This window comes from Lutra lutra, chromosome 4, assembly GCF_902655055.1.
Source record: "Lutra lutra chromosome 4, mLutLut1.2, whole genome shotgun sequence".
In the NCBI taxonomy this organism is placed as follows: domain Eukaryota; kingdom Metazoa; phylum Chordata; class Mammalia; order Carnivora; family Mustelidae; genus Lutra; species Lutra lutra.
In genome coordinates this window covers 60,634,045-60,659,426 of record NC_062281.1, presented here as the reverse complement: position 1 = coordinate 60,659,426, position 25,382 = coordinate 60,634,045, and the positions used below count along the sequence as shown (strand labels likewise).

Here is a 25,382-nt window from a genome sequence, read left to right as displayed (position 1 = left end):
CTCTGTCAAATAAATAAATAAAATCTTAAAAAAAAAAAGAAAGAAAGAAAGAAAGGAAGAAAAGGAAAAAAATTCTGAAGTAAAAAAAAAAAAAAACCCATGAACCAAATAAAGTTCATGTACTTTACACTTAAAGGATTACCTTAGAGCCTAATTCAAAGCCTTGTTATTCTTTGTTCCCAATGCTAACTGCCCTATCAGTTTACAAGACAGTAGCAGTTTAAGAGCACTAAAGAGGTCTCAGAGAGCAAACACTGCCAGACAAAAGTACACTGACATGCAACAAAACACAAGAGGACAATCTGGATGATTTAGAAAGTAACAAAAGCAGACTTGGGTACTCAAGAAACTGATGTCTTGGGGTACCTGGGTGGCTCAGTTGTTAAGCGTCTTGGGTCATGATCCCAGGCTCCTGGGATGGAGCCGCACATCCAGCTCCCTGCTCAGCAGGAAGCCTGCTTCTCCCTCTCCCACTCCCCCTACTTGTGTTCCCTCTCTCTTGCTATGTCTCTGTCAAATGAATAAAATCAAAAGAAAGGAAAGAAGGAAGAAACAAACTGATGTCTAAGAGTATCTGACATAAGAACAAACCACGTATTTGTCTCGCAAGACTTAATGTTTGTCATTTGTAAGGCTGAGACTGAGTCAGTATGAGTCTTTATATTCATAATTGTGGCATTTTTAACATGAGAATGTGTGCCATAAGTTTTAGAAAAATTGTGATCCACAATTACTGAAATAATAAAAGTTTTAATTTCCAAAAGCAGGTAAATCCTCAACAATTTGGAAATTTTAGCTGTCCAGAACAATTGATTCCCTGAGGTCAGTGGTTAACTATAATTTTTACCTTCTACTTTAACTCTTTCAAAAGTTCTATGACTACTTAAAGATTTTATTTATTTATTTGAGAGAGAGACAGTGAGAGAGAGCATGAAAGGAGAGAAGGTCAGAGGGCGAAGCAGACTCTCCATGGAGCTGGGAGCCTGATGCGGAACTCAATCCCAGGACTCCGGGATCATGACCTGAGCCGAAGGCAGTTGCTTAACCAACTAGTCACCCAGACACCCCAGAAGTTCTATGACTACTTAAACCAGCATATCATAAAATAATCATTGATGTTAACAGATGGTAATGTGTGTTTTGGTTGCTATTCCAATGGCTGGGCATTAGAATTACCTGGGGAACTTTTTAAAACACTGGTGTTCAAGTTCCCCAATCACAAATTCTGATTTAATTAGTCTAGATTAGAGTCTGGCATCAGACTTGTTAAACCTTTTCAGGAGAGCCGGACGTTCAGCCAGGGTTGGGAACCACCAAGATATATAGTTTTCTGCATGACATCTTTAGGAATCTTTATTTTTTTTTTTAAAGATTTTATTTATTTATTTGTCAGGGACAGAGGGAGAGAGAGTGAGCGAGCACAGGCAGACAGAGAGGCAGGCAGAGGCAGACGGAGAAGCAGGTTCCCTGCCGAGCAAGGAGCCCGATGTGGGACTCGATCCCACGACACTGGGATCATGACCTGAGCCAAAGGCAGCCGCTTAACCAACTGAGCCACCCAGGCGTCCCTTTAGGAATCTTTAAAAGGGATGAAGTATATATTCGATTTCCCAAATTTGTCCTCACATCCCTTTTTCATGGAGCATCTAATAATACTGAGAGGTAGTTCTTCAGATGAAAATCAAGGTAAATATTAAGCTTAGAATGAGAGGTTTTAGTTTTAACTAAAAATCTTCATAGTTTATTTAAAAGATGCTTACATTAATCCTGTGACCCAAAAGCATTCATACATTATAAAAGCTAATTCCAAAGATATAGTCATGCTGCCCTCTAATGGTTCAAGATAAGTATTTTTACCTCTATCATACCAGAAATACTAACAAAGAATACAATTTTATTATTTGCAAATGGGAGAATTATATTAAATATCATAGATGGAAAACAAGATCAGTTTTGGGTGTGATGGAGTTCAAAAGATTAACTATGTCCACTCTATCTGTGTTCAAGGCTTTTTAAATTATCCAGCTATTTTCATCATCCTACCACATTTGCCACTCCATGTGAAAATCAAGATAAAAATTTACACCACTTCAGTGCATTCCACGGCAGTCATCTCTAATTCAGCTTCGCTTCAAGCACAGCTACAGTAATGGTCTTCAAACTCAACGTTCATACCCCATAAAGGAATTTTGAAAACCACGTATATCCTTGCACATTTTTATTACATCTAGAATTTCATTAGCACCTAAAATTTTTCATTAGCTTAAATACGAAGAATATAGTTTCTGGTTTACTATAAATATTGGCAGGTTAAAAGTGTTATGTCACTCCTTTAAATGTACCCAAAGGAATCTAAATATCCTAACAAGTTGATACCTATCCTCAAAAACGCAAAAATTGGGGCGCCTGGGTGGCTCAGTGGGTTAGGCCGCTGCCTTCGGCTCGGGTCATGATCTCAGGGACCTGGGATCGAGCCCCGAATCGGGCTCTCTGCTCAGCAGGGAGCCTGCTTCCTCCTCTCTCTCTCTGTCTGCCTCTCTGCCTACTTGTGATCTGTCAAATAAATAAATAAAATCTTCAAAAAAAAAAAAACGCAAAAATTGCCCAATGTAGGAAGAATTTTATTATCATTTTTTTTCTTCTTAAAACTTGCAGCTTATTCCACTTACTCCATGGAATTTTATACTGTTAACTTTTATACCTGGAAGTCTTTTATTGCTCATTCTATCATAATCCTATGCATCAAGATATGGATATTAATTTAAATGTTTAGATGTTTATATTTCCTGTCACCATAAGCACATGCAAGTTTTTTAAAAATCTGGAATGAGTCATTATGGGAATTGTTATTAGTATATAATAAATGGAACAACATAAATATTATACACTTCAATGAGTAATTTTTTTTAAAATATTTTATTTATTTGACAGAGAGAAATCACAACTAGGCAGAGAGGCAGGCAGAGAGAGAGGAGGAAGCAGGCTCCCCGCAGAGCAGAAAGCCCAATACGGGGCTCGATCCCAGAACCCTGGGATCACAACCCAAGCCGAAGGCAGAGGCCCTTAGCCACTGAGCCACCCAGGTGCCCCCAATGAGTAATTTTTAAACAAGTAAAATCCTAGCAGATAAACTTCTCACTGAGATGGATAGGAAAGAATACTTCTCACTACTAAAATGAGATAGGTCCTCAATTTTTACTTTGATTTCACAGTTTCGTAGGTATAATCACCGAGAAACATTATTCACATGAAGAGGTAAATCACCCCTGACTTTTGTTACAGCAAAACAATATTTTGTCACAACTTATACTGTAATCTACCATCAGAAACTGCCTTTAATGACATGGCAACTGATAACTTGACCAGATTCTCTCGCAATTTGTTGAAAACAAAAAACTAAAAACCACTGACTGGCAATAGGATGTGTTACATGTTTATTACTAGTGTTGAGCTTCTCAATTTCAAGGAAGTCCAAAAAGGCATTCTTAAGACATATCAAATGGCTATTATATTATTTTTTTTTTATCTACCAGCATCTTCACTAATTTGATATACTCAGGAAGGGTAAAAAATTAAAATGCTGTTAAGTTCAATACCTTTCTGCTGATACAATATTTGTTTTATAAAATGCTTTTATCTTATCACGCACTTCATATATATTTTCACCAAAATTTGGGATAGCAGACTAAGCTGATTTAATTTATAGTCAACACCCAAGAGTACATACTATTAACCAATCCTAAATTAGACTCCCCCCTTTAAGTTTCTCAAGTCAAATATGTGTTGGGCTCTAAAGAATAAGATTTAAAAAAAAAAAAAAAAAGAATAAGATTTTTAGTTAGTTTCACTAAGCATGACCTAAGTATATGCTATATGCAACAGCATACCAAAAACAGAAAGACCAAAAAATAAAAGGATAGATAAAGGTATATTAGACTAATAGAAATTTAAAAAAAAATAGAGATTATAATCCTGGTATCAAAGTAGAATTCCATCTAAAATTCACTAATATGGGGTGCCTGGGTGGCTCACTCAGTCAGTACCTGCCTTCAGCTCAGATCATGATCCCAGCGGGGAATCGCTTCTCTCCCTCTGCTCCTCCCCCCTGCTCATACTCACTCTCTCGCTCTCTCTCACAAATAAATTAAATCTTTGAAATAAATAAAATAAATAAAATAAAATGCATTACTGTAAAGGATTCTAATGCTAGAATCTGCAATCTCCAATAATATATAAAAGTTATTCATATGGGGGCGCCTGGGTGGCTCAGTGGTTAAAGCCTCTGCCTTTGGCTCAGGTCATGATCCCAGGGTCCTGGAATCGAGCCTCACATCGGGCTCCCTGCTCAGCAGGGAGCCTGCCTGCCTCCTCCTCCTCTTTCTCTCTGCCTGCCTCTCTGCCTACTTGTGATCTGTCTGTCAAATAAATAAAAATCTTTTTAAAAAAATCATTAAAAAAAAAAGGTTCTTTATATCTATGTGCCAAATAACTGCAACTACTTTATAAAGCAAAAACTAAAGGAGACGCAGGGAGATACAGATAGAAGCACACAAGTACTAAGACATTTTAATATACCACTCTTGGTACAAGATAGAACAAGGAGGCAAAAAAAAAAAAAAAAAAAAAAAAGATATAGAATAAACAAAACAAGCAAAAACCGTATGGAAGATCATATATACTTCAAACTTCATATTCTTTATACTTCTTCTCAAGTGCACATGCAATATTCTCATTGATCCCACATTAAGTCTCAAAGGAAGCATGAGTAAGTGCCACCCAGTAGAAACATTACAAAGAAAACAAACAAACAAAAAAACACAAAAAACTTTGGATCACAAAGTGATAAGCCAGAAATTAATAACAAAATTGTAAAATTTAAAAAAAAAACCCTTCTACCTGAAAAATGAAACCTTTATTGAACAACTTCTATAGGAACAGGAAAATACCAACTAAAATTACAGAATTAGCAACAAAAATGATACTGAAAATAATACATAACTGGATCCATAAGACACATGTAAAGCAATGATCAAAGGAAAGTTCACAGTCTTTAATAACTATGTCAATAAAAATGAAAGCATTAGAATCAGTGAATTAAAGTCAACTCAAGCTGCTTTTCTCAAAGTTATTATTACTAACCTGGCATTAGATTCTATTTGTTCATGCTCTGCTCTTCTTACATTATTTATATTTGGCATCAGATTTCAATTTCCTTTTCTGCACTGTCTTTACCAGGTTTATGTAACAACGTTTTATAAAGAGAATTTAGAAATTTCCCCCACCTTTTCTTTTCACCTGAGTCCTTTGCTTTGAATTTATACACACTAATATTTGGAAACTCCCCTCTGTCTCTATCTCTATTCTACTCTATATAACAGTAAGACTACCTGGTCTTTGATAATTTGGTAGACAGACTAGACTACCTCTGTGAAACAATGTGGGCCTGGTCCTTCTGTGTGAGTTTATTAACTTTCTCTATTGTTTTCAATGAATATTGGTTCATTTAAGCTTTCTATTTCTAAGGAGCCAATTGTGGTAAACAGTATTTCTCCAGGACATTATCTGTGTCATCTAGGCTTTCAAATATATTTGTACAAAGGTCTGTGTAAAGTAGTCTCTTATAATTTGTTAAGATTTTTCTCTGTTCTAATTTCCTTTGTCATTTCTATCTTAATCTTCATTACTTCTTTCTCCGTACTTTCGTTTATTTTTTGAACTAGCTTTTCTGATGTTGAGCTAACCCATGCAAGAACAGTGTCTTTTCATTTACTTAAGTGTACTTTGTCTTTCAAGAGTACTCCAAAATTTTCTACAAGTATTTCTGCACATATGTTCGTAAGTTCATCCCTATTTTATCCCCTTCATTGTTATTACAAATTGAGTACTCTCTACCATTATATACTCTACCTAATAATTCCTTGTATATTTGAAAGCTATTGACTCTAGATGTTCATTTTACATTATGCTACCTTACTGAATTATTTTACTGTTTGAAATATTTTCTAAACTTACAACTCTAAATTATTCTCTTTTCTCTAACTGCATTAGCTCATCTGTCTAGGACAATGCTGAACAGTTTTGGAGATGGTGTGCCCCATTACTCATTACTGATCTTGGTGTTAAAGAAGTTAAATAATCTTCTAATTTTATTTATTTGTCAGAGAGAGACCACACAAGCAGGTGGGGCGCCAGGTAGAGGGAGAGGGAGAAGCAGGCTTCCCGCTCAGTGGGGAGCCAGATGTGGGGCTCGATCCCAGGACCCTGGGATCATGACCTGAGCCAAAGGCAGACGCTTAACTGACTGAGCCACTCAGGCATCCCAACAACCTTCTAATGTACTTTTGAGGTGTCTGCTGTAATTGACATTCTGGCATTTATCATTCTGTTATAATCATATATCCTCCTTTACTAGGCTGTGAGCTCAAGAGTAAGGACAGTGTCATCTTCATGTTCACCAGCATCTCATCTTCATGTTCACCAGCATCTCATTTCTCAAGAACTACTGACTGGCACCAACATACTGAATGAATCAACCTATGAATAAATATATTCCTAGCTCCAGTGAATCAGAGGAGAAAAAAAAAAAAAAAAGTGTCCCCAGACAAGAATATGGAACTGAGAGGTGGTGTTAAAATTGGCTGGACCAGGTGCCTGGGTGGCTCAGTGGGTTAAGCTGCTGCTTTGGGCTCAGGTCATGATCTCAGAGTCCTGAGATCGAATCCCACATTGGGCTCTCAGCTCAGCAGGGAGCCTGCTTCCCTCTCCCTCTCTTTCTGCCTGCCTCTCTGCCTACTTGTGATCTCTGTCAAATAAATAAATAAAACCTTAAAAAAAAATTGGCTGGACTACTTCAAACTCATTACAATGGCCATTATCAAAAAATCAGAGAACAGTAAGTTTGGCAACAATGTGGAGAAATGAGAACCCTTGTATAAAGCCAAATTTGGAATGTGGATTTTATTTTTAAACTAGAAATTTCTCTACAAAATATAGGAATTTTTTTGTTCTGCCATTCCATCTCCCCCCTTACCAACTTCACATTACACTAAACATTAGATTCAATACCACTGCTAAAAATAAGGCACATCTTACCCACTGTTCCCTACGCTAGCTAAGTCAGTACCTGTGTCCATCTTCAGCTACTCACTGGATACTTTTGCATCTCATTTTACCTACTCCTGTCTTTAAGCCTTCTTCTAAAGCATGCCTAGCACCTAAGGCACTGGCCCATCCTTGGACTGACTAAACTTGGTTCTATTAATAAACAATTTGAGGGTGCCTGGGTGGCTCAGTGGGTTAAGCCTCTGCCTTCAGCTCAGGTCATAATCCCAGGGTCCTGGGATCGAGCCCCGCAGCAGGCTCTCGGCTCAGCGGGAAGCCTGTTTCTCCCTCTCTCTCTGCCTGTCTCTCTGCCTACTTGTGATCTCTGCCTGTCAAATAAATAAATAAAATCTTTTAAAAATAATAAAAAATGAAATTGAAAGTAAAGCTGTGGAGGGGAAAGTGTCTTTATCCATCACCTTTCATGTGTCTGAAACCTTCATGAAACCTTTGTTAATTTTCTACTCCGTCTGTTGTTAGAGTTGCCAGAGCCTCAGTGCTATTGATCAGGTGGCTTTTAGGGGGAAATGTTCCTTGAAACCTAATTTAGAACTATTTATGAGGTGTACTGTTCACTATAATTAAAAAGAGCTTTTATGGGCTATCTTGGGAACTCTGCCACCATTTGCCACAATCTTTCTATGAGAAATACATACTAAGTTTCCAGTAACCAACATAAAAACAAACCTTGGAACATTGCCTATTTTGATGCTCACCCAAAATCTTGCCCAGAATTTATTAGACACAATATTCCATTTCCAAGAAATCCTATTATTGCAGAAACTTCTATAAACATGTAACATAAACTCTCATTAAGTCACAGCACTTGCATCAAAAACCATACTTAAATTTCTTTCAAAATCCAATTAACATTAAAAACTTCACAAACCTTTTGCTAAGAATCAATAGTTGAAAAACATATACAAAAAGTGACTGAATATTAAGAAAAATCACCTGGTAGATAATGTTTTCCACTTCATAAAGGAACTCTCCAAGATAAAGAGAAGAAAGAATTTTTCAAATTTCTCAGAGCTAAGACTAGCAACCTGTTTAAATTCTCTTTGCACAATTCTGAAATAGAAAGCCCACTCATCTGTATGTCACATGTCACATTAACGAAGTCTTCACAAACTGAACTGTCATTGTGTCCAGATATTTTTTTAAAAGATTTTATTTATTTGTTTCAGAGAGAAAGAGAGATTACAAGTGGGCAGAGAAGCAGAGGGGGAAGCAGGCTCCCCGCTGAGCAGAGAGCCCTATGCGGGGCTCGATCCCAGGACCCCGAGATCATGACCCGGGTGGAAGGCAGAGGCTTAACCCACTGAGCCACCCAGGGGCTCCTGTCCAGATATTCTTTTTAAACACAAGTAAATAAGCATTGCTAAAGGAAGATATGCTGAACTACACAAAAGAAACATTTGTGACATAGCACTCCTTCAAGCATAAAGGGAACTAAATATTGTACTTGTTTTTCAGAGGATGAACAACAGATTAATAAAATTAGTCTCCAACAAAAGAATAGAAATGCTGCTTCCCATAATTAGGACAAAAATTGTTGGAATTTTAAAAACAAATATGTGGCTACAAAGATCACTTCTTGCAAAACATTATGAATATAGCATTTATTACATTTAAGTCCAAGGTGCATTTTCCTAAAGAATCATGATAAACTTGTGGGAGAAGAGAACTTAAGAGTAATAATCCTTTTGGTGCTACTTTCTTTATATTCACCTTTACAGAGAGTAATTTTTAAACTTCCAGCATAAAAAACTCAGAAAAGATTCTCAAGAGAATTACAAAAATAAGTGGCCAAATAAAATAAGACCATCAAAAAAAAAAAAGACCATCAACCCAGAATTATAAAAAGTCATTTTTAATTTAAAGATTGGCTTTACTTACTTCTGCCTAGTTTTGTTTTGTTTTAGGGGGATATGAAAAATGTTAAACTGTGTGACGTGTAAAAAGTTTTCTTACTTATTAAACTTAGAGATAATTTAAACAGTCTCTAATATAAAATTAAATGGTGAGTCCTGGGCTTGCCTGACTGCCTTTAAGAGCAGAACAAAGGAGACTGGAGTTCTAAATTTGTATCATGGGAAATTTTGTTACAAGTGGTTAGTCCTTGAATACTAATTCAGTGGCAAGAAAACACAGACTAGCCATTCCTTGGAAATGAAAGTGAAAAAGTTGAAAGATCAAAGGTGAAATGGATGGCTATCAAGCTATGTGACAAGACAGAAGAGGTATGTTTATAAATGCCACAAATAATCTTTATTAACTAACTTTCTGAGGCTTGTGTTTAAATCTCAAATTAATAACTGCTGATGTGCACAGTTCTCCAAGGGAGAAATGACTTTCTGGGCTGAAATGGCACTATCATTCCAGGATCAACTAAATTCCAACAAAAGGCCAAAAGTATGCATATTTGTTTTATAGAATCAGTCATTCCTTCTATAAAATGAATACTTAGAAATGGTAACAGAATCATGCCTGATTTTTTTTTAATTGCGTAAAAGTGAATTATTAAAAAACCTTTCAAAATAACAATGTCCTGGGACAAATACTCTATTTAAATATTTAAATTCTTTTTAAGGAATTACAAACACTACAGTAAAGTTTGGTAACAGGCCATGTGTAGTCACAGGAGTCTCATATTTAATCCTGAAAACAACACTATAAGGAAGCATAATTTATCCTCCCAACTTATAGATGAGTTAACTGAGAATTAGAAGGTTAAATAACCTGCTCAAATCCACACAGCCATCATCTCAACTCCAAAACCTGTACTTACAACTAGACTATATTATCTGTAATATAATAAAGGCTAACAATTAAATAACATTTATTGAACAGAGGCAAAAGCTAACCAATTTACAGACATTTCATTTTATCCTCAGTTTATGATGTAAATATTATTTTAGCCTCTAGTAAAACATTTACGATGGTTTCAGAGAAATGCTTGAGACACAAAAACCTGATGCTTTCTTCAACACATTTTTAGCTTCACTACTACAAAATATATATATTTTTTAAAATACATCAACTTAAAAAAAAAAAAAAACCCTCAGCTTGGGGCACCTGAGTGGCTCAGTTGTTTAAGCGCCAACTCTCAGTTTTTGGCTCAGGTCATGACCTCGTGGGTTGAGCCCCATTGGGTTCTGTGCTCAGTGGGGAGTCTGCTTAAAGATTCTCTTCCTGGGGCGCCTGTGTGGCTCAGTGTTAAAAGCCTCTGCCTTCGGCTCAGGTCATGATCTCAGGGTTCTGGGATTGAGCCCCGCATCAGGGAGCTTCCCCCTCTCTCTCTGCCTGACTCTCTGCCTACCTGTGATCTCTGTCTGTCAAATAAATAAATAAAATCTTAGGAAAAAAAAAAGACTCTCTTCCTTTGCCAGCCATCCCCCGGCCCCTGACTCATATACTCTCCCTCACTCTCTCTCTCAAATAAGTAAATAAATCTTTAAAAAAAAAAAAAAATCTCAGCTTTATTGAGATAAAAATTTGCATATAATGAACTGGGCCTATTTTAAGCTCACAGTAAGTTTTGACATAGGCTTACATAACACTAACTAAAATCAAGGTATAGAATATTTCTATCACCCCAAAAGTCTTGTAGAAAAAAATCCCCACCTTCAGATCAAGGCAACCAATGAACTGCTTTCTGTCACCATGGGATTGGTTTTGCTGGTTCTAGAATGTCACAAAAATAGAATCTTATAGTATATACATATGTATCTAGCTTCTTTTGTACAGCATAATGTTTTTCAGATTTGTCCATATTATTGCTTGAATCAAACATTTTACTACTAAGTAATATTCCATGGCATAGCTAGTGGTTTAGGTGGTGGATACTGGGGTACCTGGATGGCTCAGTGGGTTAAGCGTCTGCCTTTGGCTCAGATCATGATCTGGGAGTCCCAAGATTGAGCCCTGCATCAGGCTCCCTGCTGGGTGGGGGAGTCTGCTTCTCCCTCTCCCTCTGCTGCCCACCCTGCTTGTGCTCTCTCTCTCTCGCTCTCTCTCTCAAATAAAATCTTACCAAAAAAAAAAAAATTTACATGGACCCATTATTAGGTCCTAGTAATATTAGGATATTATTAGGACCATTATAAAGACGCTACAAACATTCATATACAAGTCTTTGAATGGTCATATTTTTTTTCATTTCTCTTAGGTAAACACCAGAAGTAGAATTACTGCATTAGCATGCATTTAATTTCATTAAAAAGGAACAAACTATGACAAAACAGTCATACAGCAACAACACAAGAGAGTTCCAGATGTCCTGCCACGACACTTGGTATTGCCCATCTTTCTAAATTTTAACTATGGCTTTAAGTTGCACTTCCCTGATAATTATTTCAAGCATCTTTCACAGGCTTATCAGTCATTTTTACCTCTACTTTGCTCATGCTGGTATTGAGTTGTGTTTTTTTTAAAGATTTTATTTATTTATTTGACAGAGAGAGACAGCACAAGTAGGCAGACAGGTAGAGAGAGAGGGGGAAGCAGGCTCCCTGCTGAGCATAGAGCCTGATGCGGGGCTTGATCCCAGGACCCTGAGATCATGACCTGAGCTAAAGGCAGGGGCTTAACCCACTGAGCCACCCAGGCGCCCCTTAACTGAGTTTTAAGTATTTGTTTATATACTCTGGATACAAATCCTTTGTCAAAATATGTATTGCAAATGTTTTCTTCCAGTATATGTTCTGCTTTCTCATTTTTTAAACAGTGACCTTCAAGTATAAGAAGTTTTAAATTCTGATAAAGTTTAATTTCTCATTTTTTAATGATTTATACTCTTCATGTTCCCTTGTGTTTAGCTATCTGTGAAGTGGCAAAGTATTTTCTTCTGTGAATTATGATTCATGCTTTTTGAGTTCTATAAAATCTTTGCCTATCTCCAAAGTATCTTCTCCTGAAAAGTTACATCTTTAACTGTTACATATAGGTTTATGATCCATTTCTAATTAATTTTGTGTATGGTGTGAGGTAAGGGTTGAGGATCATTTTTTTCCCATCTGGATATCCAGTTGTTTTACCACTATTCAATGAAATGCGTATCTTTTGCCTATTAGCATCTTTGTTCATTTTGGGGAAAAAAAACCAAATTGACTATATATGAATGGGTCTATTTCCTGACTATTTTCCAGGGATCAAGCAAACTTCTCCTGTAAAGAACCATTCAGTAAATACTTGGGGCTTTGCAAGCCATACAATCTCTGTCATACCTACCCAGCTCTGCTGCTATAGCATGACAGCAACTGAAGACAATACATAAACAAATGATCTTATCTGTGCTCCAATGAAACTTTACTGACACTAAAATTTCAATTTCATCTAAATTTCATGTGCTATGAAATATCATTTTTAAAATTTGTTTCCTAGCCATTTAAAAATGTAAAAACCATTCATAGATTGTAAGCCAATATAAAAATAGGCTGGCCAGCCTTACTCCGTGACCCAGTTTGCCAACCTCTGTTCTATTTTGTTCTATTTATCCGTATATCACTCCCCATGTCAATATTTCACTGCCTTGATTGCTATAGCTATAGATAACAAGTCTTAGAATCAGGGTATACGAGCTCTCCAAATTTGTCTATCCTTTTCAAAACTCTTTGGCTATTGCAGTCCTTTACATCTCCACACAACTATTAATATTATAAATTTTACACACATATAAAAAAAACCCTCCTATGATTTCAATGGGGATTGCACTGCAGCTTTATGTTAACTTTGAAATAACTGACATTTTAACTATATCAAGTCTTCTTTTTCTGAACAATATTTTTTAGTTGTCAGTATACAGACTGTGGACATAGTCTGTTAGGTTTAATCCTGAGTATGTTATGCTTTGTGCTATTTTAATGTTCCAGTTGTTCATTACTATTAAATAGAAATACTTCGATTTTTTGTACATTGATCTTGTATCCTATGACCTTACTCAATTCATTTATTTCAGTACCTATCCATTTTTGAGTTCTTAGAATTTTCTAATCATGGTGTTTGTATACAAAGACAGTTTTATTTCTTCTTTCCCCATATTATCCCCCATTTATTTCTTATTATTACACTTTCTAGAATTCAAGTACAATGCTAAATGGAAGTGGTAACATGTATATCAGTATTTTGTTCCTTATCTTACAAGTATTCAATCTTTTGCCACAATACATAACATCAGCTAGAGGCTGTTTAGAAAAAGTCCCTTAGCACATTAAGAGAATTACTTTTCGGGGCACCTGGGTGGCTCAGTGGGTTAATGCCTCTGCCTTTGGCTCAGGTCATGATCTCAGGGTCCTGGGATCAAGCCCCTCATCGGGCTCTCTGCTCCGCAGGGAGCCTGCTTCCTCCCCGTTCTCTCTCCCTCTGCCTGCCTCTCTGCCTACTTGTGATCTCTCTCTCTGTCAAATAAATAAAATCTTTAAAAAAAAAAAAAAAGAGAATTACTTTTCATTCCTAGTGTGAGGAGTCTGTATTCTGAATGAGCGTTGACTTTCATCAAATACTTTTTCTGTGTCTATAAGATGCTCATATTTTTCCCTTATTCTATTAATATGGTTAATGCTTTCCTAAGATAAACTCCCTTTAATATATTATTGTATTGATTATATATTATTAGATATACATATAATAATTATATTGATATACTGTTATTAAATTTTGCTGAGTTTAATTTGCTAATATTTTGTTAAGGATTTTTCCATCTGGGATCATGAAGCATACTGATCTCAAGTTTTCTTTTCTTGTAAGGTCTTTGTCTGATTTTGGTTTCAGATAATGCTGGACTCATAAAATTAGTTGGGAAGTGTTTCTTTCTCCTGTTTTCTGAGGTACTGATATTATTTCTTCCTTTAATGTTTGACAGAATTTATTAGTGAAATCATCTGAGATTTGGGTTTTCTTTGAGAAAAAGTATCTCATACAAATTTAACTTCTTCAAGTTACTGAGGGTTTTTTGTATTTGTTTTGTTTTTGCTTTTTGTCTTTAAGTCAGTTTTGGTAATTTGCACTTTCTTATAAATTCGCCCAATTCATCTAAGTCAGGGGTCAGCAAATTTTTCCTTCAAGGGCCAGAAAGTATAACATTTTAAGCTTTCAGACCATATAGTCTTTCACAACTACTCTGCTGTTAAAGTTCAAAAGCAGACGTAGAAAATACATTAACTAAATGGACATGACTATATTCCAATAAAACTTTATTTACAAAAGCAGGCAGTGAGCCTGAGGATTACAGTTTGCCAACCAGTGATCTAAGTTATTAAATTTATAAAGTCATTCATAAAATTCCCATATAGTTTTTAAGGTTAGTATGATTCCCTCTTTTATTCTTGATATTTGTAATATGCATCTTCACCTTCTCTCTTTTGTCAGGCCAGCTAGAAACTTATAAATTTTATTAATCCTTTCCCAGAAGCAGCTTTTGATTTTACTGATTTCATGGACTCTTTCTACTGTTGGTCCATTTTCAATTTCATTGGTTTCTGCCCCTGTCTTTATTATTTCCTTTTCTGTATTTTGGGTATAATATGCTCTTCTTTTTCTACTTTCTTAAGGGGAAAGCCTAAAGCACTAATCTTGGAACTTTTTCTTTTTTCACATAAGCATTTAAGGCTATATATTTCCTTCCAAACTGCATCCACATCTCAGTGTTTCATTTTCATCTTCATTTAGTTCAGAATATTTTTCTAATATTCTCTGTGATATCTCCTTTGGTCCATGAGTTATTGAGAAGTTTGATGTTTAATTTCCAAATATTTGTAGAATTTCCAATATTTTTATCACTTTTCTTTCTAACTTAATCCCTCCGTGATCAGAGAACATAGTTTGTATTATATCAATTCTCTTAAATTTATTGAGAATTATCTTACAGCAGAGCATATCATCTATCGTGGTGAATGTTCTATGTATGCTTATAAGAATGCATATTCTGCTGTTATTAGATAGGGAGGTCCAGAACACTGGTTGACAGTGTTATTGAATTCTATAGCTATCTTAGTCAGCTTGGCCTGCCATACAAAATACCATGTTTAAGGTGGCTTAAAGAACAGAAATTTATTTTCTCACAATTCCAGAGGCTGGAAGTCTAAGATCAAGGTGCTAACACAGTCAGTCTCTGATGAGAGCTCTCTTCCTGGCTTGTAGTCAACCAACGTTATGTCCTCACACAGCAAGGGCAAGGGATATGTGGAGTAGAGAGCTAGGTATCTGGTGTCTGTTCTTAAAACAGCACTAAGTTCATCATTCACCCTTATGACATATTGAAACCTAAATACCTCCCATAGGCTCTATATCCAAATACCATCACATTTCAGGTTAGGGCTTCAACATATGAATTTGGGGCGTACACAATTCAGTCCATGCCAGTGCCTTAGTTTTCTTATTTTTCTGTCTAGTTATTCTAAGGCCTGCTAGTAGGTAGGTAGTAGGTTAGTAGGTAACCATTGTAACGGTTATGTCTTCTTGATGATGTCACCCTTTCATAATTGGTAATTTTATTTTTGATAATACATCTTGTTCTAAAATCTACTTTGATATGAATAGAGCCATTCCAGCTTTATTTTGTGTTTGCATGAAATATCATTTTCCATTCTTTTAGCCAACCTGTGTCTTTATATTGAAAGTGGATTTCTTTACATACCATATAGTTGTATTTCCTGCTCTTTTATCAAGTCCGACATTCTTTATCTTTTAACTGAAGCATTTAAACTTTTTACATTTAAGATAATTACTGATATGGCTGGGTTGAAATCTATCATCTTGTTTTCTTTTTTTTTTTTTTTAAATCTGTCATCTTGTTTTCTATTTATCCCATGTATTTCTTACTCCTTTTTTCTCCCTCTTTTCTGCTTTTATTTTTTTTTAAAGATTTTATTTATTTATTTGACAGAGAGATCATAAGCAGGCAGAGAGGCAGGCAGAGAGAGGAGGAAGCAGGCTCCCTGCTGAGCAGAGAGCCCTATGCGGGGCTCGATCCCAGGACTCTGAGATCATGACCTGAGCCGAAGGCAGTGGCTTAACCCACTGAGCCACCCAGGCGCCCCACTTTTCTGCTTTTAGATCATATTTTTTATTCATTTTAGAGCCTCTATTGTATTCTTAAATATTATTTTTTTGCTCTCCATCAATATACATCTTTAACTTAGCACAACTTCCCTTTACATATTATATCAGTTGATGTATAACGTAAGAGACTTACCTCAGTTTTCTAGGTGTTTATAGTGGGAGGGTAAATCTGGTCCCAGTTATAGGCAGAAGCATAAGGCCCCAAAATGTTTTTAATAATTTTATTTTTGTCTAATATTCAGGGAAACAGATGTTGGGGGACTTTCCTTTATTTTATATTTCACCTCAAAGAAAAAAGGAGTATTTCTATTTCATAAAATGAAATGTGTCATATCTGGTCTTATCAAATGAGTAAGAGTTGCAATGAGTTTCCCTATAAAGAGTTACAATGTCGGGGGCGCCTAGGTGGCTCAGTGGGTTAAAGCCTCTGCCTTCAGCTCAGGTCATGATCCCAGGGACCTGGGATCAAGCCCCTCATCAGGCCCTCTGCTCAGCAGGCAGCCTGCTTCCCTTCCTCTCTCTCTGCCTACTTATGATCTCTGTCAAATAAATAAATAAAATCTTAAAAAAAAAAAAGAGTTACAATGTCCACTAGTTCTTATCCTTAATTTTAAATACCGCCTGCCTAAGAGAAGAGCTTCTGGCCCAGACTAAATCCTTCATTTGCCCTGAAATCATTTACCTTACTCTCTTTAAAGGTGTGTACTTGGCTGACCTTTTCCTGTTAGGGGACAGCATATGAAACCAACATATTTATAGGACAAGAAAAGGTCAAGTATTAGTGATTTTATATGGCTTAACCTCTCATTTATCAGCCACTGGCCTTAGAATACTAACGAGTGTGAACGCACCAAGTCTGTATGTTGTTTTATTAGTATACAAGCACCATCTGGTGGCAGAAAGCAAAATTGTAGGCTTTTCCTGTTTATACCACTACTGTTACAAATACACTGTTTTTCAATTGCTCTACTTTCCAACATGTTTTTTTTTTAAAGATTTTATTTATTTATTTGACAGAGAGAAATCACAAGTAGGCAGAGAGGCAGGCAGAGAGAGAGGAGGAAGCAGGCTCCCCGCTGAGCAGAAGGCCCGATGCGGGGCTTGAACCCAGGACCTGGGATCATGACCTGAGCCGAAGGCAGCGGCTTAACCCACTGAGCCACCCAGGCGCCCCTCCAACATGTTTTTTAATAGGGCATTATAAACTACTGACAGACACTTAGATTGACAGTTTGAATTGTACACCTAAAACTAACACTGTATGTTAACTATACTGGGATTAAAATTAAAAACTTAATTTAAAAAAAGTTTGAACAAGCTCAAAATAAACAGCACACCAACACATTAGCAGCTGCTTATTAGCTTATATAACAAACTTAGAAATATAGTATTTCAAAAACTAAAATCTTGATTATTTCTAGTTTCATTGATAACATAATGAAATAAAATCAGTCAGATACTTCAAAAAATTTCCTTCACCCTATCAAATTTCCACTGGTAGCTACAGCTGTCCGGAAAGTTCTTTCCAAGTCTCACAGAGGGGATACCATGAAAATTCAAGTAGCTACCTGGTTCTGCCCAATGGAACAAGTAACCTGAGCAAAATAGTCCTCCTTACTATGACTCATACCAAACATCTTAAGAGAAGTAACTTTACTAACCTGGCTACAAGTGACTGGACCAGGAATTGGATATATTAGTAAACAAATATTGTCTTGACACAAAATATAGCAACCACACCTGAGGATGGAGGTACTTGGCAGGGGAGCATGCCACCAAATTTTTCTAAATCAAGTAATGACAAACTGGCATAACCAAATCCTTTTGGGAAGGAAGTATAAATCCTAGATGAACAAAGAATAGATTGATCACTCAAACTTAGGTTGAATCCTAAACAATGTCATTTCTGCAAGATGCATTCTGATGTGTAAGCTTCAGAGACACTCTAGACCCTGAAGTCCCTCTTCACATGTGTACTTCCAACAAACCTTCAAAGCCAAAGATGATCTTTCCATACCCTCCACTAAGGCTTTGAAGAGTAATAAAATGGACCTCTCCTAGGTATCTGATAGGCAATTTAAACTCAACATAGTCAAAACAGAATTCCTCATGTTTCCAAAGACCCACTCCAACTCCTCATGGTGAACAATATTATTAGTGATCCAGATATGTGAAAGTTATCTTAATCCTCCACCCCCCACCAACCAATCAACCCCCAAGTGCTATCAATCCATCTTCTAAATATCTGGACACTGCCCTCCCCTCCATCTTCACAGTTCCAGGCTCTCATTACGTTAAGCCCGAATTATAACATCTTTGTAATTCATCTTTCTCCCTTGAATTTTAAGCCTATCCAAACTATTTTCCCAAATACTGCCAAAGCAACATGCCTAAAACAGATGCCCAATTATTTTATCCCTCGCTCCCAATCACCTTCAGGACAAATCTAAACCTCTCCCCAAGGCCATCTGAGGACATCAGATCAGCACCCTGCCTGAGCTTCAGCTTTTCATTCCAGATGTACCAAATTCCTTGCACCTCCATGATGAACTGAACTTCTCAGGATTCCCTGAAGTTGTTCCCAAAAACTGATTTGCTTTTCCTTCTCTTCTTCACCTGGCTAATACCTCATTAACCTTGAAGATTCAGTTCAAGTGTCAGTTCCTTCTGGGATGCTTCTCTGAGTCCCCAGTCTGAGGGAGGCATTTGTCCTCAATGTCTCCATAGCACCATATGGTCACATCTATCTCTCTGTTACTATTTCTCTGCATTGTTTTCATCTACCTGAGTAGAGTGGCTTTCATCAACGTACCTACTCCTAACACAACATGTGGCAAAGAGGAGGCATTCAGTGAATATTTGCTAAGTCCTTTCATTTGGTCTTATTATCTCTACTTAGCAAATGAGGAAACTAAGGGAAGTCTACTACCTTGCCCAAAACCACACAGCTAAAAGCATCACGAGGAGGATTTGAACCAAATGTTCTGACTGTAATGGGAATGACTTTCCTTCAGAATCTTTGCCTTCAGGGAACCATTCATTTAAAAACAAAAACAAAAACAAAACACCTGTGCTCTGCAAACAGCTTGGATGGGATTACTCCCTGTTTCTCCAGGCTGGGCACAAACCCAAGCATGGCCAATTGTAGTATTCCCTCACACCAAATCCAGTCTGAATGACAAAGAGATGGACAGTCTACTCAAAGTCTTTCTTGGGACTTTCCTAAGAACTATACAAAAATGTGTTCCTTCTCTGCTACTACAAGTCTAAGGACTATGTAGCATGAGGTACAGTGAAATGAAAGTGAACTTCTTTGAAAAAGAAGTCAAGCAGAGGAAAAATGAGACAAGAGCTAAAAGGATTATGGAAAATGAGGGAAAAGAAGACTAAAGCCCTATATTCAACCATGCCTGATGATCTCCCCAAGAGACCTCTCAGTTACATATGGCAAAAATCCCCATTTTCTCACAATCTAGTTTGCGTTGTGGGCCTTTGGCCATCTGCATTAGCAGACTGGGGACATTCTGGCCACTAGCCAAGCAGTAATGCTTCTTGCATCTGCACATACACAAAACTGATAAACTGTCTATGGGAGGTCTGATTTCAGTCATTATGTTCTTAGGATCATGTATATCGTTTTTTATAACCAAGACAGGAGAACAAAAGAATAAAAGGTTCTCTAACCTTTATAACTTACACTTTGTCATATAAATTTTTGTAGCTTTCTACTTTATATCTGTTAGTGAACAGTGCTCCAAATGAGAAAGGAAAAGATGTAAGTGGATGTATTCATTTTCAAACATCTTGGGTGTAACAAAGAGAGACAGGTTCTTCCAAGGCCAGGTTGCACCCAGATTTTGTTCATGGATAAATCTTTTTTTTTTCCCCAGCCATCATAAACCAGGGCAAAGAAAGGGCAGTGCTTTCTTCAAGTGCCTCCTTAATCCTTCAAATGAATTTAAGTCAAGAAGCCTCTTCAGGAAAAAACAGAATTTAGGGGCGCATGGGTGGCTCAGTCAGTTAAGCATCCGACTCCTGGTTTCGGCTGAGGTCACGATCTCACGTCCCTGTGTCGGGCTCCAAGCTCAGAGCAGAGTCTGCTTCAGATTCTTTCTCCCTCTCCCTCTGCTTCTCCCTTGCTCATGCTCTCGCATTCTCTCTACATAAATAAATAATCTTAGAAAAAAATATAGGATTTCATTAAAAACATATATATTTTTAAAAAAAACAGCATGGTGATACCTTATTATTAGTTAATATTATTTTAAGTAGAAAATGAAAAGACTATAAATCCCCCTAAATGATATCTGTTTCTTGGACTTTTTAATAACCTTTCATTCCCTGCCTTATTAAGAAGCTACTGATTCATTTGGAATCTGACAAGGAGAAAAGCATCTCCTCTGATCTTTGATTCCAAATTCCCTGTGATGCATTCAGGTGTTGTCATCTGTAGATTAAGGTCATATATGAAATCCTAATTTTTTAAGTATTTTTTTAAAGATTTATTTATTTTTATGTGACAGAGACAGAGAGAGCACAAGTCGGGGAAGCGTCAGGCAGAGGAGAGGGAGAGGCAGGCTCCCCACTGAACAGAAAGCCGAACATAGGGCTCAATCCCACAACCCCAGGATCATGACCCAAGCTTAAGACAGCCACTTAACTGATTGAACCCCCCAGGCGCCCCATGTGAATCCTAATTTTTAGAGCCTAATGAGTAATGGTTAGGTTGCCCTTCTGTGAGCAGAGCTTTTCAGCTGAAACATGGCTTGGCAGCTTACCAGTACTTCCGTATTTTATTTTTACCTTTGTTGTGATTTGCAGAATATTCTAAAGACTCTCCAACAACCTGAAAGCAAAGTCCACTTTATCCATTAAGTGGGAATGGTCTAAAGCACAACTCTTAGAGAAGTAATAACATGACAACCATTGAATCAGATATTGAAACTAGAAATTGCCAACAAAGGAAAAATATCAACATTCTTAACAGAAGACCTACAATAGAAAACAAAACAAAACCAAACCATATGACCCTGTCGCATTCTCATATACCAACTACTCTCCTCCTTGGTTCACTCTTTCCCAGACATACTAGTCTCCTGGAGAAGATATCAATATGCCTGGCACATTCCTACCTTGGGGGTTTTGCACTTGCTGTTTGTTCTGCTTGGAATGTTCTCTCCTCTCGTGATATACACACTACTTACTGCCTCTCTTCTATTAGGTCTTTATCGAAAGTCACCTTCCCAATGAATAACCACCTCTTAATGACTGCCTTAGAACAAGAGTTCTGTAATAATGATCCACAGAGATTACTGTCAGACTTTTCATTGCTTTAGCACCAGATTTCTTTCATTTAAAAGTAATAAATCCACTAATCAAAACTCCAGGAAGATTTCAATAAAAAACCACAGATATCAAAATATAATAAATATTTAAATATCCTTATGAGTCTATTCATTATAGTACATTAAAAGTAAAATATCTTGATAGATAGGCAAGGTGTTCCTAACTCAGATGACCAAATAGATCTACTGTGCTTAAGTGGGCAAATAGTTTTATTTATATTAGGTAACCTCAGGCTTGAGAAAGGCAATAGGTATGTTATACAGAAAAAGAGAAGGTGAAGCAAGTAGAAGGAAATGTTATGTCCTTCTTGCCACCTATGTGGCATGGACAGCAGGTTGAGAGCTGACAAGCCTGCCACTGGATGCTCCAGTCAGGAGACACTGTCAAAGAGTACGAGCACGGAACATCCCAGGGAGTCAAAGCAAGTTCAGGATCCAAGTCAAGAGAGCAAGGGAGAGATGGTAAATATTCTACGGCAGTTACCTGACAGGGAAATGGACTACATGTCTCCATGGTTTTGGCAGGGCAGGAAAGAAGGGTGTCAGCTATCTGGTGGACAAGGGACATCATCATAAAGACCAGAGGAGCTCAGAGGACAATACAGGACACCCACACAAAGGTGAGGGTCCCTCCGTTCCTACCAAGACAACACAGTAAATTCCCCCAGACACACCTGCAAGAAAAGGGGGGAGAAGCAGAAGTCTAAGAAGACTGTCCTCATTTTTCTTAGAGAACCTACGCAATAATGTTTAAAGAAGCCATTTACAATCTGAACAGGACTAAGTTTTTGGGTTTTTTTGTTTTGTTTTGTTTTGTTTTGTTTTAGGATTTTATTTATTTATTTGACAGAGAGATCACAAGTAGGCAGAGAGGCAGGCAGAGAGAGAGATGGAGGCAGGCTCCCTGCTGAGCAGAGAGCCCGATGCGGGGCTCCATCCCAGGACCCTGGGATCATGACCTGAGCTGAAGGCAGAGGATTAACCCACTGAGCCACCCAGGCGCCCCTGTTTTGTTTTGTTTTTTTAAGATTTTATTTATTCATTTGACAGAAAGAGATCACAAGTAGGCAGAGAGGCAGGCAGAGAGAGGAGGAAGCAGGCTCCCCGCTGAGCAGAGCCCGATGCGGGGCTTGATCCCAGGACCGTGAGATCATGACCTGAGCGAAGGCAGAGGATTAACCCACTGAGCCACCCAGGCGCCCCCAGCACTAAGTTTTAAACGGTAAATACACCACTGCTGAACAAGACACCGAAAGGCACTCTACGATGTACAGACCACACGTCTTCTCACACCCAAACTGTAATGTTAGCAAATGCACAAAATGGTTTAAAAAGTATCAGTATCCCAACACTAGAAGAAATGATAATTATGAGACATGATAGGGGTGTTAGCTAATACTACAAAAGCAATCACAATGCAGCATAAACGTACCAAATCAGTAGGCTGTACACCTTAAACTTGCCCAATGTTATATGTCAATTGTATCTCAATAAAAATATTCTTTTTAAGCATTAGCAAATATCTGATCACAAGAATTTCTCAGGCATAATAGCAGTTAGAGAAGTCACACACACAGACACACACACACACACAAATATTAGGCTATATAAGATCTAAAACTGTTGCACATCAAAACAAACACAAAACTAAAAGCTAGTTTTTTCAAAGCAGGAAAATGAAACAAAACAAATGTAATGCTAATATTCCTAACACATAAACATTTGAAGACTTGCCAAGCAATGCAACAAAAATTAGCAAATTCAAATAGACAAATCAAAAAGGGCAATCAAAATATCTGAAAACTGATCAGCCCCACAAGTAATCAACAAAACCAAAATTTATAAACATAACACTTTTTAACTATGAAACAAGACAATGTGTTTTTTTAACTCAGCATTATCAGAATGGAACAGAATATACTCTAAGTAATTAGTACAAATTTTAATGTAATTGGACAACATATTATTTTTAATCCAGTCTTCCCCTAACTGTAATCTATTTTAAGGAAATAATCAGTGATGTGAACAAAAATTTGTATGCAAAGATTGTTGAACATTATAATTGTCAAAAAAAAGGGGACAACTAAGATGATCAAAACAGGTACATTTTGTTTATATACTTATCAAGTATTCTTTGTTTATACCTGTTTGTATCTTTGTAAAGTATACCCTGGCCAAATGAAGCATTGTATAGCCATTGAAAATGTTTTTCAAAAATCACTTAAAAATATGAAAAACAGAGGCAGCCGGCTGGCTTAGACAGAAGAGCGTGCAACTCAATTCCGGGGTCATAAGTTTGAGCTCCATGTTCGGTGTAGAGATTACTAAAAAAAAATAAACTTTTAAAAAATATGAAAAATGATCACTATGTCAAATTAAAAGAGGGTACAATATTGTATATAAGAGATGAACAGATTTGGATGTATCACGCAAAAGAACACTATTTAGATTAGAAAGGGCAAAATCCAGATACAAGCAACAAGGATGAATCTCAAAAAAAACAAAAAACAAACACAAACAAGAAAACCATCACATGAAGTGAAAAAAGCCAGACACAGAAGAGTACATACTGTATGACTCTATTTATACGAAGTTCAATAACATGCAAAACTAATCTCTGGTGAAAGAACAATGGCTCCTCCTAGGAGGAGGCATAATGAGTGCAAACAGCTCTGAGGAAATTTTCAGGGTAACAGAAACGTGCAGAACCTTGATGGGGTGGTCATCACGTGAGGACACACACATATAAAAAGTGATCAAGTATAGATACATATATATATATAAATAATAGTCATCACAATGTACATTTAAGATCTGTGCATTTTGCCATTCATATAATACACCTCCATAAAGTACTGTAAAAATTGAACAGAAAGAGAACTTCACTTTGGCCATCTGTATGTGCAAAGAATTTTAAAAAGTGTAAAATACATCAAAATATTAAAGGTATTTAATTCTGGAATTACAAGTTATTTATATTTGCTTTTTAACATTTTGCATTTTCCACATTCTCCACAATGAGTTACATGACTTTTATAAATGATCAGGAAAAAAAACTAACTTTTTGAAAAAATTCTGCCTTGCCCATAAAAGAAAATTCTGTTACACCTGTAACTATCACAAAATTATGCGATGTGTAGAAAGGCTTAGTAAATCCTTCCAACAAACTTCCTATACATTAAAAATACTCATATCTGCAATGTATTTGGACAAATAAAGAAAACCACTAGTTAAGCTAAGAATCTTCTTGGTAAATAAAGGAGCAAGTCAACTGAGAAGTCAGCACTATATCATGGCATTATTTTAAAACATGGTCCTGCCTGCAGCAAATATAGGGCTCACATGCCTCAATAAAAACTAGTTCCTGAAAACCAGTTATTTTTTTAAATATATTACTTTAAATATTCCTTGTGATCCTGGACTTATCTAAACTCCATGCAAAATGCCCAAGGTAAATATTCCTTACACCAAAAATAGTCCTTGAGTTTCAGAAACTTTTACAATATGCGAAAAATAATAAAAAGAACAAAACCAAAGAAGACATACAAACCTCTGATTGTACATGCCCCGAAAGTTGTAATTAGCTCTATAATTTGGGAAAGGCTTTGGATCTAATGGCCTGTAGATGGCAGGCTCTCCCCTTTTCATAGCAAGCCCATTCAGTTCCACAGTTGGAGTTATACTGCCTGTTTAAAAGAAACATTAAAAGCACACAAGTGAAATATTTCCATAATAAATCACGCAAGCCATACTTACATTACATGTAATTACCATGAAAGAAGGTGGGAGTTGATGGCCTGTCTGTATGATTTTCTCAGGGGTGTACAGATAAACTACATAAACAGGAAAATTGTTTCTAATGAAATCTCTCTGGGG

The 25,382-nt window shown here is 36.8% G+C and overlaps 1 protein-coding gene across 19 annotated transcripts in view; it reads right to left on the bottom strand.

Moving 5' to 3' along the window:
• The window catches only part of STAU2 (staufen double-stranded RNA binding protein 2), a 320,498-nt gene that overhangs the window by 227,317 nt on the left and 67,799 nt on the right, over positions 1-25,382 (bottom strand). For all 19 annotated transcript variants that reach the window (XM_047728851.1, XM_047728856.1, XM_047728849.1 and 16 more), the window contains one exon: positions 25,057-25,192. In XM_047728851.1, the coding sequence (XP_047584807.1) occupies positions 25,057-25,192 (136 nt within the window). The remainder of the gene's footprint in view (positions 1-25,056; positions 25,193-25,382) is intronic.